Raw genomic sequence first — 19,099 nt, 5'->3', positions numbered from 1 at the left:
TCTCCACATTCTGTATCTTCCACATCCTTCTCCACAATAAACACTGATGCAAAATACACATTTAGTAACTCCCCTACCTTCGGCGGTTCCACACATAGGCTGCCTTGCTGATCGTTGAGAGGCCTTATTCTCTCCCTAATTACTCTTTTGTCCTTAATGTATTTGTAAAATCCCTTTGGATTCTCCTTAACTCTATTTGCCAAAGCTATCGCTTGTCTCCTTTTTGCCCTCCTGATTTCCTCTTAAGTATACTCATACTGCCTTTGTACTCTTCTAAGGATTCACTAGATCTCTGCTGCCTGTATCTTACATATGCTTCTTTCTTCTCCTTGACCAAGACCTCAATTTCTCTCATCATCCAGTATTCCATAAAGACCATAAGACACAGGAGTATAAATTAGGCCATTCAGTTCATAGAATCTGCTCTGCCATTCAATCATCGCTGATAAGTTTCTCAACCCAATCCTCCCGCTTTCTCACTGTAATCTTTGATTCTCTTGATCCTCAAGAACCTATCTGCTTCAGTCTTAAATATACCCATTGTCCTGGCTTCCGCAGCCTTCTGTGGCAATAAATTCCATAGATTCGCCAGTGTCTGCCTGAAGACGTTTCTCCTTATCTCCATTCTAAAAGGTTTTCCCTTTACTGTAAAGCTATGCTTTCGGGTCCTAAGCTCTCCTACCAATGGAAACACCTTCCCAACATCTACTTTGTCCATGCCTTTCAGTGTTCTGTATGTTTCAATTAGATCCCCCCACATCCTTCTGAACTCCATCGAGTATAAACCCAGAGTCCTGAAACTTTTGTCATATGTTAAGCTTTTCATTCCTGGGACCCCTCTGAACATCCTTCCTGAGATAAGCTCTACACCTACTAGCCTTGCCTTTCACCCTAACAAGAACATCCTGTCTCTGGACTCTCATCACATTTTGAAGGCTTCCCATTTTCCAGCTCTCCCTTTACCTGCGAACATTTGCACCCAATCAACTTTTGAAAGTTCTTGCCTAATACCATCTAAATTGACCTTCCTTCAAGTTAGAAGTTTAACTTTTAGATCCAGTCTATCCTGTTCCATCACTATTTTAAAGCAAATAGAATATGGTTGCTGGCCCCAAAGTGCTCCCTCACTGACACCTCAGTCACCTGCCCTGCCTTATTTCTCAAGAGTAGGTCATGCTTTGCACCATCCCTAGTGGGTACATCCACATACTGAATCAGAAAATGTTCTTGTACACATGAAACAAATTCCTCTCCATCTAAACTCTTAATACTACAGCAGTCTCAGTCCATGTTTGGAAAGTTAAAATCCCCTACCATTACCACCCTATTATTCTTACAGATAATTGAGATCTTCTTTCAAATTTGTTTCTCAATTTCCCATTGACTATTCGGGGGTCTATAGTACAATCCCAATAAGGTTGCTTATTTCTTTCTTATTTCACAGTTCCACCCAAGTAACTTCCCTGGACATTATCCCAGGAATATCCTCCCCAAGAACAGCTGTAATGTTATCCCTTATCAAAAACACCACTCCCCCTTTTAAGCTGCCAGCCCTGTCCATTCCTGAGCCACATCTCTGAAATCCCAGTCCCATGTTCCTAACCATGCCCTGAGTTCATCTGCCTTCCCTGTTAGGCCTCTTGCATTGGAATAAATGCAATTTAATTTACCTGGTTCTCTGCTTTGCTCCTGCCTGCTCTGACTGTTTGACCTGCTCCTTTTCCCAACTGTATCAGTCTCAGACTGATCTCTTTCCTCACTATCTCCCTGGGTCCCACCCCCCCCCCCACCTTACTAGTTTAAATCCTCCCAAGCAGCTCTAGCTAATCTCCCTGCCAGTATATTAGTCCCCTTCCAATTCTGGTGCAATCGGTCCTTCTTGTACAGGCCATTTCTACCACAGAATAGATTCCAATGATTCAAATATGTGAACCCTTCTCCCTTACATCAGCTCCTCAACCACGCATTCATCCACTCTATTGTCCTATTCCTATCCTCACTAGCTTGTAGCACTGGGAGTAATCCAGATATTACTACCCTGGAGGTCCTCCTTTTTATATTCTGGCCTAACTTCACACATTCTGCCTTCAGAATCTCATCCCTTTTCCTTCCTATGTCATTAGGTCCAATTTGTACAACAACGACCTGCTGGTCCCACTCCCCTTTGAGAATATTCTGCACTCTCACCGGGATATCTTTGATCCTGGCACTAGGGAGGAAACACACCATTCTGATTTCTCGCTATTGGCCGCAGAAATGTCTGTGCCTCTGACCAGACTTCCCTATCACAATCGTTTGCTTGGAACCTGACGTACCCCTTGTTACATTAAAGCCAGTCTCAGTACCAGACACTTGGCTGTTTGTGCTGCATCCTTGGGAGTCCATCATCCCCTACATTTTCCAAAATATCACACTTATTTGAGATGGGGATAGCCACAGGAGACTCCTGAACTACCTGCCTCTCTCCCCTACCTTTCCTGATGGTAACCCATCTACCTGACTGTATCTGCAGTTATTCTCCCTTCCTACAACTGCCATCCATCACACCTCCTAGACCCTGTAAATTCCTTGTTGCCTCTACAACTCCAATCGATCCATCGAATCTGATGGGATTCGCAATCAAACACACTTACTGCAGATATAATCCTTAGTAACATGGAAATTCTCCCTAATCTCCCAGATCTGACAGGAAAGCACAACACTCTACTAAAGGCCATCTTGCACCTTAACAATCTACACAAAGTAGCACAATCTTACTGCTCTAAAAAACATTGCTCCAGGCTAGCTTAGTACTTATGTTTTATATTTTTAAATTTTACCCAAGAAAAAAATCTCAATAAAATATATCATTTCTAATATATGTATCACTTTTTGGAAAGTCTGTCAGTGGGATGGAAGAACTAGCACAGTTTAGTATTAGAGCTGAAAATGTGTTGCTGGAAAAGCGCAGGTCTGGCAGCACCCAACGAGCAGGAGAATCGATGTTTCGGGCATAAGCCCTTCTTCAGGAATGAGGAAAGTGTGCCAAGCAGGCTAAGATAAAAGGTAGGGAGGGACTTGGGGGAGGGGCGTTGGAAATGCGATAAGTGGAAGGAGGTTAAGGTGAGGGTGATAGGCCAGAGTAGGGGTGGGGGCGGAGATGTCAGGAAGAAGATTGCAGGTTAGGAAGGTGGTGCTGAGTTCGAGGGTTGGGACTGAGACAAGATGGGGGGAGGGGAAATGAGGAAACTGGAGAAATCTGAGTTTATCCCTTGTTGTTCCAAGGGATGAACTCAGATTTCTCCAGTTTCCTCATTTCCCCTCCCCCCATCTTGTGTCAGTCCCAACCCTCCAACCCAGCACCACCTTCCTAACCTGAAACCTTCTTCCTGACCTCTCCGCCCCCACCCCCACTCCGGCCTATCACCCTCACCTTAACCTCCTTCCACCTATCGCATTTCCAACTCCCCTCCCCAAGTCCCTCCTCCCTACCTTTTATCTTAGCCTGCTTGGCACACTTTCCTCATTCCTGATGAAGGGCTCATGCCCGAAACGTCGATTCTCCTGCTCGTTGGATGCTGCCTGACCTGCTGTGCTTTTCCAGCAACACATTTTCAGCTCTGATCTCCAGCATCTGCAGTCCTCACTTTCTCCTGGAACAGTTTAGTATTACTCAAAAATGGTGGATCTTGCTCAATATCTCAGTAAAACAGCACATTCTTTAACAAATGACCCTTCACAACTAAATCCTTTCCAGCAATTGTCACCCATCCTGTCCTACTTCAAAATATAAATCTGTGTAACAAAATCCACAAAAATAAATATTAATGTTAAAAGCATCCAGTTGCATTGTAAAGCACAGATAATGTCTAGTGAGCAACTGAAAGCTCAAAGTATCAGTGATAAATACCACAAAATATTAAATGCAAACAAATGTGAATTACTCAAAATACAGAGGAGTTTGCACAGTATTAATTAATTGATCTCAAATTTCATAGAAACTAGCAATACCTATAGCTTTCTGTTCAGTTTTGTGAATGTCTGTGAATTTATTCAAATAGACAACAAACTACTACATACTCCAAAATAGCATTCCTGAAAATCCATAATGAGGTCCCTGCTTTTCACCACATAGATCAGTGACTTAGAAAACTAGAACACCGAACTCAGAAAGTAACAAAGTTATACAGCTAATAGCTATAAATGGTAAGGCTGAGAGCACAGACAGGCTAAGCAATTATAAAAACTTTGATACACTGGTTAGTGTAGGTATAAGTTAAGTGCATGTGTAAGGTTACCCATTTTGGTTGCAACAGACAAATATCAATATTTTCTTCATTATGAAAGCTCTCAAATGGAACAAGTACTGGTGCAATGATGTTTGAAAAGCTTTAGGATTGCTTAGCACCTCAACTTAATTCAGTTTTGAAAATTAAAATGTAAATTATAATACACTTACTGATCAGATATTTACTCATTTCTATATTATTAAAATCTCAGTTTATTAATGTATTTTCTTCGCAGAGTGATAGGCAATATAAAAATAAAGACAAGGCTTGTTTCTTGAGGATAATATATACTTTCCTCAATAAAGTATACATTTTTCAATAAAGTTCAAGCAGTGGGCCAGCAGACTTTAAAAATAAGTCACTAACTTTTAGAATTGGATATTCACTGATGAGTAGTCTATCATTGCATATCATAAAACATACATCATATCATCTGGGGCTAAGATGCTAAATGAGCACTTGTGGCAGTACAGTACTACATCTTTGTGGAAATCAACAGAGTAGAAACCATTGAATATCAACTAACCAGCCTATCAGATCTTTCCAACTCAATGTGAAGAAGCAAGAGGTAATTTATACCTTCCTTTGGGAAGGAAATAGAAAAGAGAAATAGGAGAAGGTGGTGGTTGGTATTAGCAAGAGTTATGTACAAAACAACCAAAAAGAACCCACTCTACTCACTATTTTAAAAAAAAGACAGCAGGTTCCTCCAAGGTCAGCTGTGAATTTCATTGCCTGTTAATTTTTCTTAGATGCATTCCAATGCCCAGAAATACTTGAACTCAAACAGCAAAGGCAGCAGCTGCGCAGATTCACTGCTGCATCAGTCAGCAATGTAGGTTTCTTTCTCATTCTCTCTCACTGACCATGTGGTCTCTTCCTTCTTTTAAAAGTTCTGTTGTTTTGATCTTTTTTCCCCAAAGTTTGAAAACAATGCAACAGCTTGTCAAACAGCAATTACTGATCCTGGAATTTGAGAAAATCTCCTCCTACACCTAAAATACCTCAAAAAAGAAGCAGCTCTTACAACCACAATTTTTTTCCCTTCCTCCATCTTGGATTACCCAGATCCCTTTAGGACCTCCTGTGAGGCAGCAGTGCTAATCACTGTTCTAATTTTAACTGCATATATTTTGCCAGAATTTGCTGTTAAACATACACTTTGACCAAGGTGAGCACTAGTAGTCTCACCATTATTGACAAATATTGTCACCATTATTTGGAATTTTACTTTACATCTATAACTTCGTCACAAAAGATCAATGATCTTACACATTATTTCTCTCAGATACTGCCTAACCTACTCACTTTTTCTAACATTCTCTGTTCTTAACTGCATATAAGCTAAAACCTATATTGTTGGATGAAGAGCTCTCCTTACAGCAAGTAGATTCTTAATGAGAATGACCAGTTTATCAGCTCTCATAGCTCCTAGACTCAATCAATTACCACACAGGATAGCTCTTTCACTCCCAGAGGTAAGCCTGGAGACAGGAAAGGCACTTAATGAGATGGGATGATTGGGTATCCAAACTCTGCTCTCTTCCTACATGAATCAGAATTAAATTCTTGGTAGAAGGGCTCATGGCCTGACTTTCCTGCTCCAATATCAACTAAGGTCCTTAAATGGTCAATTAAGGACCAGGTAAGGTCCTCTGGATATATTGCTGAGATGAACTAGTGTCAAGTGAGCCTAATGCCATGACCCTATTCAATGCAGCAATGTGACTTTAAGATTGCCAATAGCCTGAAACTAGACACAGCAATTCGAGTCAGATTCAAGTAAGAAACAAATTTTACCCCAGGTGAATATTGAAAAGTGTTCAGTGAAGGATTAAAAATGTGCAATAACTCTCACAATGCAACATGTTTCAAGGGAAACCTAGAATGAATGTGATATTCCCACTAGCTGCTTTCTTACAGGTAGCTTGTCAAACGCAGGGTCAAGAGTGGGATGCTGGAAAAGCACAGCAGGTCAGGCAGCATCCAAGGAGCAGGAGAATCGATGTTTTGGGCAAGAGCCCTTCATCGGGAAATTTTCACCAAGACAATCAATGCCTGATTGAGGGATTGAACATTGAACAGAGGATGATGGCTAAGAGCCTTTCCTTTCATTTTCTTTCACTGCGACGACAACCTCCCTTACTTCACCTTGTCCTGGGACGACTTCTGGCAGCAGCCAGGACCTCTTCTCTGATGTTGCTGACTGCAAGAAATGTCAGCCTCTGATTACCTGGCAGCTCTCTGAGCAGGCCATCCACGTATGCGGTCTTGAATCAAGGGGAAGGCCCATTAGCGGCCTCACCACTACCTGACCAGTGTGTAGCTCAGCAAAACCTCCCTGAAATATTTCTCCAGGCAACAGGCAAAATTCAATACATGACAACAAGATTCTGCCCATAAAGCAAAACATCTTACTGCTGCTATTGAAGGGTTATTCTACAGTTACATTAGATGTTGGATGTGATGTGTCAAAAGTGTATGTTACAGTTAACATTGAAATTAATTGAAAGCAGTGTCACAGACAGGGAGGTGAAGAAGACATTTAGCATGCTGGTCTTCATCAGATCAGGCAATGAGTATAGGAATTAAGACATTATGTTACAGTTGTATACGTCATTGGTGAGGCCACACTTGGAGAAATGTGTACAGTTTTGGTTCACCTTCTTATAGGAATTATATAGTTAAACTGGAAAGGGTGCAAAGAAGCTTTACAAGGATGTTGCCTGGACTAGTAGGCCTCAGTTCTAGAGAGATGTTGGCCAGGATAGAACTTTATTCCTTGGAACGTAGGAGAATGAGGAGTGACCTTATTGAGGTGTATAAAGTCATGAGGGGCATAGATGGGATGAATGCACGTAATCTTTTTTCCTATGGATGGTGAATTGAAAACTAGAGAGCATAGATTTAAGTTTGAGGGGGGCAAGATTTAAGGAGGACCTGAGGGGCAACTTCTTCATGCAGAGACTGGTGCATATATGGAATGGGCTGCCACAGAAAGTGGTTGAGACAGGTATAAAAGCAACATTTAAAAAACATTTGCATAGATGGGAAGGATGAAGAAGGATATGGATCAAATGCGGGCAACTGGAACTAGCTGAATGGACACCATGGTCAACATGGACCAATTTGGGCTGAAGGGCCCGTTTCCATGCTATATTACTTTAGGACTCTGACTCTAATTGAGGTTGAAAATGTGAAATCAATAGGTCAATGTGTACTTTTGTAGAACAGCAAACTGTCCTACCAATGCATGAAATTTCTGAAGTCGAATATTCACTTAATAATCACAACAGACTTACTTACCAAAAGAAACTTGATATTTGTTAAGTTGAGTTTCATGCTGCTTGGCTTGTTCATAAATGACATTTGCATAGTTGGTCAATGCATCAGCATAATCTCTGCAATCAAATGGTATGATGATAGAGTCGGCTATCTCATAAACCAGTCCTCCTCGGATCTGGGCCACCGTAAGAATTTTCTTAAAGGTTGGGTCATAAAACCTCTCCACTATCTCAAATGTTTCATAAGCACTGTGATATACTGGGTAATTGCTGAATTTGGCAGTTCTCTGGAACACACAAGGAATACCAGATACAATTAGGGAACATTATGAAGTGAGAATCAACTACATATTGAAAGCAAATCCATCTTCATCAATTCATATTCGTAAGGTCCAGACAATAAAAAGTTTTGAAATAATTACTGTAAATACTGAAAACGCTCAGCAGACCAGACAGTATCTTTGGAATGTAGAGAATAATATTGATATTTTAGGTAATGAGCATTTGTCAGAGCTGGAAGATGCTTCAGGAAACTGGAGACCTTGAGTCAGAGAAAAAAAATGAAAATAATTTGCCTATGATTAAGTGAAAGAGCATCATTAATTAAATGATAGAAATGAACATAGTATAAGACAAAGTAGCAACAAATAGATGAATATAATATGCTTCTGAGACCTGAGGAAATCCAAATGGCTATTAAAGAGGAGCAGAAAGGAAGGAAAAAAACTTTAAAATGGAAACAAAGTGCAGATAGAGGCCATTTAAGCCCATTGAGTCTGCACCACTCCTCCGAAGAGCATCCCACCAGGACCCAAACCCCATCCTCAGGTAAAGCTCCCCTTTAAATATGCTGTTATTATCCTGTTGAAGAAAACCCAAACTAACATTCTGTTGGTGCATGGACTGTCCCATCTCTAATTTCACTTCCTTTCCAAAATCATTGATGATGTTGTCAACTTGAAGGATCTCTGCCCATCTTCCCTTGAATTTCATTTAGACTTTCTCCAAGTCAAGTTTCTGCCTCTGTCACCATACTGGAGCAGATTTAAAAATAAAAATCAAAATCACTGTTAAGGTTGAACAAGCCTGTTTCTGACAATGGAGTCATATTTGACTTTGATGTGAGCTTTTCATCATGTCTCCATATGATCACTAAGAATGGCTATGTTTAGTTCCAAATCATTGCCCATTCCTGCCCTCCATTAGTAAGACATCAAGAGGATTGGAGATTTGAGGCACAGAGAAAGCTGGTTAGGATACAGCAGAGGCCCAACAGTACAGCAAGAGGAGCAGAGGCCTGACAGCATAGTAAGAGCAGCAGAACCTCAACAACATTCTGGGAGTAACAGAGGCCCATAAGCGTTCAGAGAACTGCAGCCACAAGAGCCCAGTGAATGTAGCTCAGGCCCAATTTGGAATTGTGGAAACAGATAGTTGCATAATGGGAAAACTGGCCAAGCCAAGGTTGTAATACAACACAAGACAAGACTATAACAAAGGTCAAAGCAGGTTTTGGGAAGTCAATATGATAAACCTCGGAAGTAATAACACAAATCATAATTCAATGTACTGATCAAATAGATGACTAAACTCTCATGATAGTTATTGATAGCTATTGCTAAGTTTTAAGTATAAGGATTCATGCTCTTCTGTCTGTAAGCGTGAACTTGTGAAACAGACTCAGTGCTGTACTCAACTCTCTCTCTTTTCCAAGTTAAGCCAATCTGCATGCAGTTTCCTTATTAATAAAGGCCAATTGTTTTGTTAGACTAAGTTTTGTTGAAATTTTGTTGAGTTTGTTTAGCTCTCACAGTCTCACAATGCAGTGGTTATTTTTAATCTATTTCAACATCATGAGCACAGTGACAGAGGCAGAGACTAAGAGTAAAATGAGATCAATTGAAGCTTGAAGGTGCAGTTGCAGGAATCATGATGAGTGGCTATGCGCATCTTCCTTATGGTCACAGAAAGTAGTGAATGTTAAAGGTGATAAATAGAGTTGTAAACAAAGAAGTTGCTTTGTCCTGAAAGGTGTTGAACTTCATGAGTATTTTTGGAGCTACGGGGATCCAAACAGGTGGATCTATCATAATCCTGTCTTGAATCTTGTAGACAGTGGACTGGCACTGGTGAGTTACTACCACAAAATTTCCAGCCTTTGACCTGCTCTTACAGCTACAGTACACATATAGCCATTTCAGTTCAGTTTCTTGGTCAATAGAATCCCCCCGGGATATTGATAATGGGGTTTCAGCATGTCAATGTTGATGGAAATCAATGCAATTCTGATGAACCACACCTGCATTAAGTATCTGCAATACAAGGAATGTGGGCTCACAGTTGCTGAGTTGGGATCTAAGCAGACATTACAATGCATCAGAGATACTTTGATCAAGACTCATTCACATTTCTTAGGTTAGGTATTAGTTTAGATTTGGTCACAGCCAAAGACAGGAGGATGTGGCTGTGGATGAGGGAGGTATTAGGATCATGCACGCAATAATGCAGGAATCTCATTTGTCCAACAGGTAGAAAGATCTTGCTACCTAAGTGGATGACAACAAACACTGCAGAGTAGATGAGCAACTGAACATGGTCCTATGGTACAGCAAGTTATTCAAGTAAATGGGAGAGTTGACGTAATGGAGAGACTTGATAAGAATACTATAAAATACCATAGAAAGGCAATTAACTATGTTCATACCAATAGAAAATTGGTTGATGCAAATCTCTGTTTTGATTTTAACACCTTAACAAACTGGACTAGTGGTGCTGGAAGAGCACAGCAGTTCAGGCAGCATCCAACGATTTCACTGCTCGGTGGATGCTGCCTGAACTGCTGTGCTCTTCCAGCACCACTAATCCAGTATTTGCTTTCCAGCATCTGCAGTTATTGTTTTTACCTTGTTTTTACCTTAACAAACTGTTGACTTTATTAATTGGTAAAATTCCATTGGCAATGGGTGCCTGTATTTGATATTTACATTTGAATAGAAACAAGAAAAGCTAACTTCCCAACTATACCTCAATGCAAAGGAATTCAAAATACTAGTCTCTGTGAAAATTATCAATACTATGTTTGATATAGATGTCTTATCAAATAAATAGTTCATCATAAAAAAGTTGAAATTTCAGTAGATTTGAAATTTAAAAAAAAAACTATTTGGTGCAGTTTGTGAAATCATGCAAAAAGTAGTTAACTTTGAGCAGCAATTAAAATATGATAAAAGCATAATGAAAAGAAAAGATCAGGAAACATGCAGCAAAGCTCCAACAATCTACTTTCATGTACCTTTTGGATGCACTCACCCTGTTCTTTGTATATCGTGCACGGCCAGAGGTAATGCCAAGTCGCTGAAAATAAGCTTCAAAATCACTGCCAGATCCCAGTTTTCTTATCCTAAATATATTAATAGATGAGAATAATTGTAAAATCTGTAATTCAAAGAAATCTTAAAATACGTGTTGTGCATCTAGTAATTTCAACATGTCAATAGCTTGTTTGACTTGTTCATTTTAAGTCAGTCAGCAAAATATTTGAATGAGGCAAAGAACTTTAGGTTGGATTTTCCGAGAACTGGAAATCTCAGTTTGGTTGCCATTCCGGACCCTCCTATGGTTTTTTTTAAACTACAGAAGGGGGCTGTATGTATCTGACTGCTGATTCTAGGTCCAGCAGCAAGGTGATCAAGTCTAATTGAGCAGAGCTGGCAGAGAATTGGTTCAGATCTGCGAAAGGAAGAGAAGACAAGTTGGTTCTGGTCCAGTGAGCTAGGGAATTCTGTCAGGTCTTGACATTTGCATTTGAATAGGAACAGGGGAAGGTAAATTGCTAACTTCACTCAATTGCAAAAGGCAATCAAAATGGAGGTCTCTGTGAAAATACTATGCTCCGCCTAGATGTTTTGTCATACCAAATTAAATTATTCAATATAAAAATAACTGTTGAAAGTTTCTTTTTGGAAAATACTTTTTGGTACAGTTAGGGAGGTTGGGTCTGGTCTAGTGGACAGTATCAAATTGGCTCCCTAGGGTGAAAGACGAGAGAGGAGGTGGAGTTCAAATGTGTGTCACATCAGGGTTTGGGATTTGATGTAGGGAAGTGTAGCTGAGTGAGGTAAATAAGAATACTTACTCAGGAGCATGTATTTGTTAGTCTAACTTGTTCTGAAAGGGTTTTTTTCACTAAATTTCATCAGGAACCTCAGAAATCTCCAATTTAAATATGAATTTTCTGGTGGTTCCAAGCAGGGATGGATTACCCAGTAGAATCTGGATATTTCCTTCAGGCTGCTTTGATTTTTATTCTACAGGTTCCCCGTGCACAACTCCCATCTATGCTGGAAGCAACAACTGAATGGTCAGCAGAAAATGCAGGCCAGTGCCAATTTTTAAACTGTTAATATGTACAGAACAATTCTACTGATAAGTTCATTAATTATACAAGTTAACTTCTGATTAACAGCCTTTCTGTATTTAACAGCAAATGTTATGAAAGTGACAATAGTATTTTAGAGAAAAGCAGATTTCAACTATTAAGAGCTTGATGTATTTTTTGCTTATCCAAAAACAGTAAACCAAGATGTCCGATCAGATATTCCTTTTAATAATACCTTGGAATCTAAATAACTGAACTGACTTAGAGACATAAAATTGCAAAATAACTAACATCAAATTCAATGATGCGAAGTTCATTATAGCATCAGAAATATAAATTACATTGTAAAATAGTATTAAATGTAACAATGGTGTTGAAAGTACATATGAAATGTTAAATACAAAGTTTATAAAAATAGTCAGCTGCTACAAATAAAAGAATAAACTATTTGAAGGTGGAATCAAAATGTCATTTTTGCATACTGAACCATTTTGGCAAAATAATTAAATAGATACCATAACAAAAATATGCATACAAAGTCATTTGTATAGAACTTGAATATTACAGAAAAAAAGTCACGTTTTGTCAAAGCATTTTCTTACATTCATGAGGACATTTCCCAAGAATAAAAACTTAAGGGGAAAACGAATATTTATATTCCATGATAGTGCTGATTAGTTGGCAATTGCACTCTGATTGGCAGAGGTCATACCATGGCAAAAATATCCGTTAATGTTGATTCAAAGTTCACAGCCAGGCTAAGCTAAATTTTAAAACAGACAGGTTGACTCTGATTGGTCAGGATATTTCTCAGAAAAATGAATCAGTAAATGACTGTTATCTATTAAATTGAGACAGGTGCAGGATGTACACATGTTCTTTCAATTTGTAAAGTTGAGGACCCCGTATATTAGCATAAGTAGCTTCCTGTATATTCAAGTGCCCTACAGTGCAAGCCCAAACAGCAGTTCTAAATTGGTTCTCAGAATAATTCCCGGTCAGGGAATGTATTTTTTCCATGCTGTACATCTCTATGACTCTATAATTCCTCACATATTCAGAAATATTCAGCAAATGCTCAATTGCAAAATCACATCTGTTCAACACTGTTTCGCAAGTTTTGCAAGTACAGGTAGACAACCCTTTACCTGAAATCCTGAAATTTGAAAGGCTCCAAAGTTTGAAGGCTTTTTTGTGAAGTTTGTTTTCTCATTAACAAGGTTGTTTGGCATATAAACAGTTAATCCAAGTCGTTCACACTCGATGCGTGTCACTTAGATGTGATGGGGGGGTGTGGCCCAGCCCAACCAGGCCTCAATTCTGTCTCAAGGCCTGTTTACTCAGTGAGTCTGCTCCTCCAGTAATATTTCTTAAAATTTCACCATCAAACTGTCTCTTATTCTGAAATTTGAAAGATTCCGAATTCTGAAAACCAGCTGGTCCCGAGCATTTCAGATAAAGGATTGTGCACCTGTACTGGCCGGTACACTGTTTGGGTGTTTCTTGTCAACAGCTGAAGGGACATGCTGTTTGATACAATCTGTCAATCTCTGGGACATGCTCTACATACCTGGTATCATATTGGCTCCAAATTCATATACCACATTTCTGTATATATCATTACTATTGCAGAATTTCCTTTTTGGCTTTGTTAATGATTGGTGGTATTAACAAGATAGAGTGAGATGATCCAAGTTCAGGAAGTTGTTGTTGTGATGATAATCATTGGGGATTTTAAATCTACCCACGGCGTAGAAAAATCAGATTGGCAAAGGTAGCCTAGATGAAGCATTCAAATGATGATTCACAGGATAGTATCTCTGCACAGCATATTTGGAAGCAGGGAGCAGGCAATTGTGCAATTAAACAGGATTAATTAATTACGTGCTTCAGTGAAGGTACTCCGAGGTAGCAATGATCTTAACATGATTAAATTTTACAGTGAGTTTGAGGGAGAGAAGTGTGGTCTGCGATCAGTATGTGGGATTACTATTAGGGGGCCCCTACACCACTCCCACGAATGACTTCTTGCATTATCATTTATTATCTTGACCCCAACCACTTCTACCTTGACCTTGGAAAATCCCTTTCTATTGTGCAATTACCATCATTAATTAACAAGACCACTACTCCATGTTTATCTAGTTTCCTAGATCCTAAATGTCCTCTGTCCTTCAATATTCAAGTCCCACTCCTAATCATTTGGCGGCCACATCTCAGTAATGGCTACAGTACTTATTTATTTATGCTCTCAATTCATCTGGTTTGTTTATAATGATATGTCTTGCCAATCATCATCAATCACTTTCCAGGCTGTGAATAATGTGGGGCATTGTGAAAAGTTTGGGAGAATCGCAATGAGAACAAAGTCTCAATTTCCAAACAGGTATTGAACTGCAAGACAGGATTCTCACTAATGAGCAGCAAGAGACTTAGTTCCCTGTTTTAATATATATTAACATCTCATTATTGGCTTATCTTCTCCTAATTTATATGCAATTTTCCTTTCTCCCAGCTGCTAGATAGAAAGTAGATGGTGATAATTCCTGACATGAAAGTCAGAGCGGTTGCCTAGTAACTTCTGGTCAACACTTGCCACTCTGACTGTCCATCTTGAACAATCACCAACATCTCAGAAAAAATGAGGACTGCAGATGCTGGAGAGTCATAGTCAAAAAGTCCGGTGCTGGAAATGCACAGGAAAATCGAGGTTTCAGAAATAAGGAAATGGCTTCACCAGGAAGGGCTTAAGCCCAAAACGTCAATTTTCCTGCTCCTCGGACGCTGCCTGACCTGCTGTGTTTTTCCAGCACCACACTTTTTGACACCGACATCTCAAGGCACGAACTTGAGCTTTGCGCACACACATACTCCCATTCAGGAATATTGACCTTGGGTATGTAGAAGCCTCAACATACCCTTATGAGATATCTTTGACCCACTTGCAAGAAGTGCTGAAATTCTATGCTAGAGTTTGGAGTGCATTGGCACCTTTAATCGCAATTCTGATGAAAAATCACTTTGCATGCAAGGAGAGGCATCCACTAGTGGACTGGAATATGTTGCATCTCAGGAATCCTTACTTGCTCTCTTACAGCTCACTCATTCCATCCTTGCTTGGACATTCAAAGCATCCCATGCTCTGTCTCGTCTGCACTTTGTGCCCCCTCAACCAAAGTTCAAATGCTCACAATACCTTTTTCTTGCCTTACTGTTTAGCTTGTCTTAGTTGTCTACAGTCATCAGTGGCCATATCTGAAAGTACAAGGGAAATGATCTTCAATCAAAGCAAGGAGGCACCGTTTAATCACGGGATCTGGGCACACTAATGGAAGGGCAACCTCCAATGACATTCCGGGGCTTGATGTATTAGTTCGCTGCTCAGGATGGTCAGGCTCGGAGGATCCATATATCTTCAATCTGGGGAGACACATGGTCAGCCCTGTGGGTCTAGTATGAACAGTCCACGAATTAGCAGGTTGGTCAGGGAGCTGCCAAGAGATCAGTCAGGCAACTGGATATTTATCAGTCGGGGCTGTGCATCCAAATCACAAGGGGATCTGCCATGGTCATTCCTGAAGGTCTATCCACTAAAAGTCAAAGAGATTATCAGGAGCCATGGCTACAGGAAAGCAGTTAGAGAACTCAATTGCAGGGTTTGGAGGCTGGGACAACAAAATGGGACAAATGTGAAGGGGACTGCAACTTAACGCTTAAAGAGGCAGTGACAGTACAGCTCGAGAAGGCAATGGGTTGACCTGCTATGCTTGGGCTTAGAGGCAAACTAGGGAAGTGAGCAATTAAAAAGATCAGTGGGTTGAGAATACGAGGGTAGTTCAAAGCCCTTGGGGTTCATGAAGAGGGCTACTGTTAAGGGAATCATCAATGTGCCGGTTGTAACAAAAGAATATGAGTTCCCTAATTGGGACTCTTAATCTGTTTCAATCAGGGAGCCCCGCCAGAGATTCTGGCACACTGATAGCTGACTAAAGACGCAGTAGGAAATTCATCGACTGTTCATGTGTAAGCAAAGGGTGCCCAAGCTTCACGGGACAAAACTGATTGTGAGAGTTTCACCTGGTGACAGGTTGCCTGGCTTTGTGGAGTTATTCAGTGGTGACGAGAGTAAAGTACATTCTTGAAGAAACTTAAGTGCAGTGGTTGTCTTTGAGTTGGGGTAAGCATTTCTAACATCATGCCTGTTTTTGAGAAGCTTGACTCATTCAAACCTGCCGTCAAGAACTGGGCCCAGTATATACAAAGAATGCTTTTTTTCTTTCCAGGCAAACAACATTATGGCAATAAGTAGAAGAAAAGCAATAAGTACTTCTCCTGACAGCCTGTGAAGCCTAACTTTCCCTGAGGACCAGATATTAAAACCTTTCAAGAACTGACAGACATAGTTAAGGAATATTACAATCCCAAGTCTCCTCTAATTCTGAGACAGTATCATTTTTACTCAGCAATTCAAGAACCAGAAGAATCTGTATCAGGATGTTTCACTTAAAAGGCATCTAGATGGGTATATGAATAGGAAGGGTTTGGAAGGATATGGGCTAGGTGCTGGCAGGTGGGATTATATTGAGTTGGGATATCTGGTCAGCGTGGACGAGTTAGACAGAAAGGTCTGTTTCCGTGCTGTACATCTCTATGACTCTATGACTGGCAGAAGACCATGTCTTTGGCTTAACCCTTAATGAGATGCTCAAAGACTATTTGGTATATGTGATTCATGATGTAATTATGCAAAAATAACTACTAGCTGATGCACACCCGGACTTCAAACATGTGCTACAACTGGCATTATCATTGGAAAATGCTGTAAGTGGAGCATATGAGTTTCACGGTATTCCGATGCAAGTAGATACCCTTGTCTGTCCCACTAAACTTGGGAACACCACTTGAGTGCATCACTCAGGACATATCCAGAGCAGAGAGGCTCTAGGCAGGCCCACAGCAAAACACCAAACCAAAGCTACACCTCAGCCAAATGGTTAAAACTTTCTTCTGGATCTTGACCAGCAAGCCATTATAGTTGCTGCCAATATGCGGACTCAAGTCAGCTAAAAACTCTTATTAGATCTAAATTAAGTAAGATCACAGATATGCCAGTATCCAGGATGATATTTGGGAGAGTTCATATCTGAAAAAGTCCACTTACATCTGGTTTAGAACAGTTAAATTGCACAGGAACATCCAAATCAGAACTAATCAAAATAAACATCTGGTTAAAAGCACATTTGGTTCTAATGGAGGTCGATCTCAGCACGGCTGTATCAGTGATCACACAACTGGTTTTTAACAAAATTCACTCTGGACTCCAGCCCTTAAGTTTGCACAAGACCTTGGCGAGACTGAGAATCCATACTGGCAAATCCGTACAGATTAAGAGTACAACTTCAGCCCCAGCCTGTTATGAGAAACACCGATTGGTGTAAGAGGTTCAGGCCCAAGCTTCTTAGGACAAAATTGATTGCGAGACTTTCACATGGATTGGCTCAGCATCCTTTGATTATAAAGTGGCTGCCCAAATGAAATCCTAATTAAATACCTTTCAAAAGCTGATTGGGGGCAGATGTTCCCAGGTAAAGGGGCAGCTGGAAAATGGGAAGCCTTCAGATATGAGATAATGAGAGTCCAGCAACAGTATATTCCTGTTAGGGTGAAATGAAAGGCTGGTAGGTGTAAGGAATGCTGGATGACCAGAGCAATTGAGGCTTTGGTAAAGAAAAAGAAGGATGTGTACGTCAGGTGCAGACAGGATAGATCGAGTGAATCCTTAGAAGAGTATAAAGGCAGGATGAGTATACTGAAGAGAGAAGTCAGGAGGGCAAAAAGGGGACAAGAGATAGCTTTGGCAAATAGGATTAAGGAGAATTCAAAGGGTTGTTACAAATACATTAAGGATAAAAGGGTAACTGGGGAGAGAATAGGGCCCCTCAAAGATCAGCAAGGCAACCTCTGTGTGGAGCCGCAGGTGATGGGGAGACACTAAATGAGAATGTTGCATCAGTGTTTACTGTGGAGAAGGACATGGAAGATATAGAATGTAGGGAAATAGAAGGTGACATCTTGAAAGATGTCCATATTACAGAGCTGGAAGTACTCGTCTTGAAACAAAAAAAGGTGGGTAAATCCCCAGGACCTGATCAGGTGTACCCTAAACTTGGTGAGAAGCTAGGGAAATGATTGCTGGGTCCCTTATTGAGATATCTGTACCGGTCCCTTATTGAGATATTTGTACCATCGATAGTCACAGGTGAGGTGCTGGAAGACTGGAGGTTGGCTGACGTGGTGCCACTGTTCAAGTAAGGTGGTCAAGCGAGGGAACAATAGACCGGTGAGCCTGATTCTGGATTAGTAGTGCTGGAAGAGCACAGCAGTTCAGGCAGCATCCAAGGAGCTTCAAAATCGACATTTCGGGCAAAAGCCCTTCATCAGGAATAAAGCTTTTGCCTGAAACGACGATTTCGAAGCTCCTTGGATGCTGCCTGAACTGCTGTGCTCTTCCAGCACCTCTAATCCAGAATCTGGTTTCCAGCATCTGCAGTCATTGTTTTTACCTCGGTGAGCCTGATGTTGGTCGTGGGCAAGTTGTTGGGACAGAATCCTGAAGGACAGGACTTATACGTATTTGGAAAGGTAAGGATGGATTAGGGGTAGTCAACATGGCTTTGCGCATGGTAAATCATGTCTCACAAACTTGATTGAGTTTTTTGAAGTAACAAAGAGGATTGATGAGGGCAGAGCAGTTGATGTGATCTATATGGACTTCAGTATGGCATTTGACAAGGTTCCCCATGGGAGACTGATTAGCATGGTTAGATCTCATGGAATACAGGGAGAACTAGCCATTTGGATACAGAGCTGGCTCAAAGGTAGAGGACAGAGGGTGGTGGTGGAGGGTTGTTTTTCAGACTGGAGGCCTGTGACCAGTGGAGTGCCACAACGATCGGTGCTGGGTTCTCTACTTTTCGTCATTTATATAAATGATTTAGATATGAACATAGGAGGTATAGTTAGTAAGTTTGCAGATGACACCAAAATTGGAGGTGTAGTGGACAATGAAGAAGGTTACCTCAGATTACAATGGAATCTTGACCAGATGGGCCAATGGGCTGAGGAGTGGCAGATGGAGTTTAATTTAGATAAATGTGAGGTGCTGCATT

The 19,099-nt window shown here is 40.6% G+C and overlaps 1 protein-coding gene across 1 annotated transcript in view; it reads right to left on the bottom strand.

Moving 5' to 3' along the window:
* The window catches only part of naalad2 (N-acetylated alpha-linked acidic dipeptidase 2), a 151,807-nt gene that overhangs the window by 21,707 nt on the left and 111,001 nt on the right, over positions 1 to 19,099 (bottom strand). Inside the window, exons 15-16 of the mRNA XM_072577777.1 lie at positions 10,862 to 10,952; positions 7,575 to 7,839 (exon numbers count right to left, since the gene is read on the bottom strand). Of these exons, the coding sequence (XP_072433878.1) occupies positions 7,575 to 7,839; positions 10,862 to 10,952 (356 nt within the window). The remainder of the gene's footprint in view (positions 1 to 7,574; positions 7,840 to 10,861; positions 10,953 to 19,099) is intronic.

Source organism: Chiloscyllium punctatum, chromosome 9 (assembly GCF_047496795.1).
Source record: "Chiloscyllium punctatum isolate Juve2018m chromosome 9, sChiPun1.3, whole genome shotgun sequence".
Lineage (NCBI taxonomy): Eukaryota > Metazoa > Chordata > Chondrichthyes > Orectolobiformes > Hemiscylliidae > Chiloscyllium > Chiloscyllium punctatum.
Note: the sequence above shows the minus strand (reverse complement) of the source record. Positions and strands in the feature narration are given on the sequence as shown.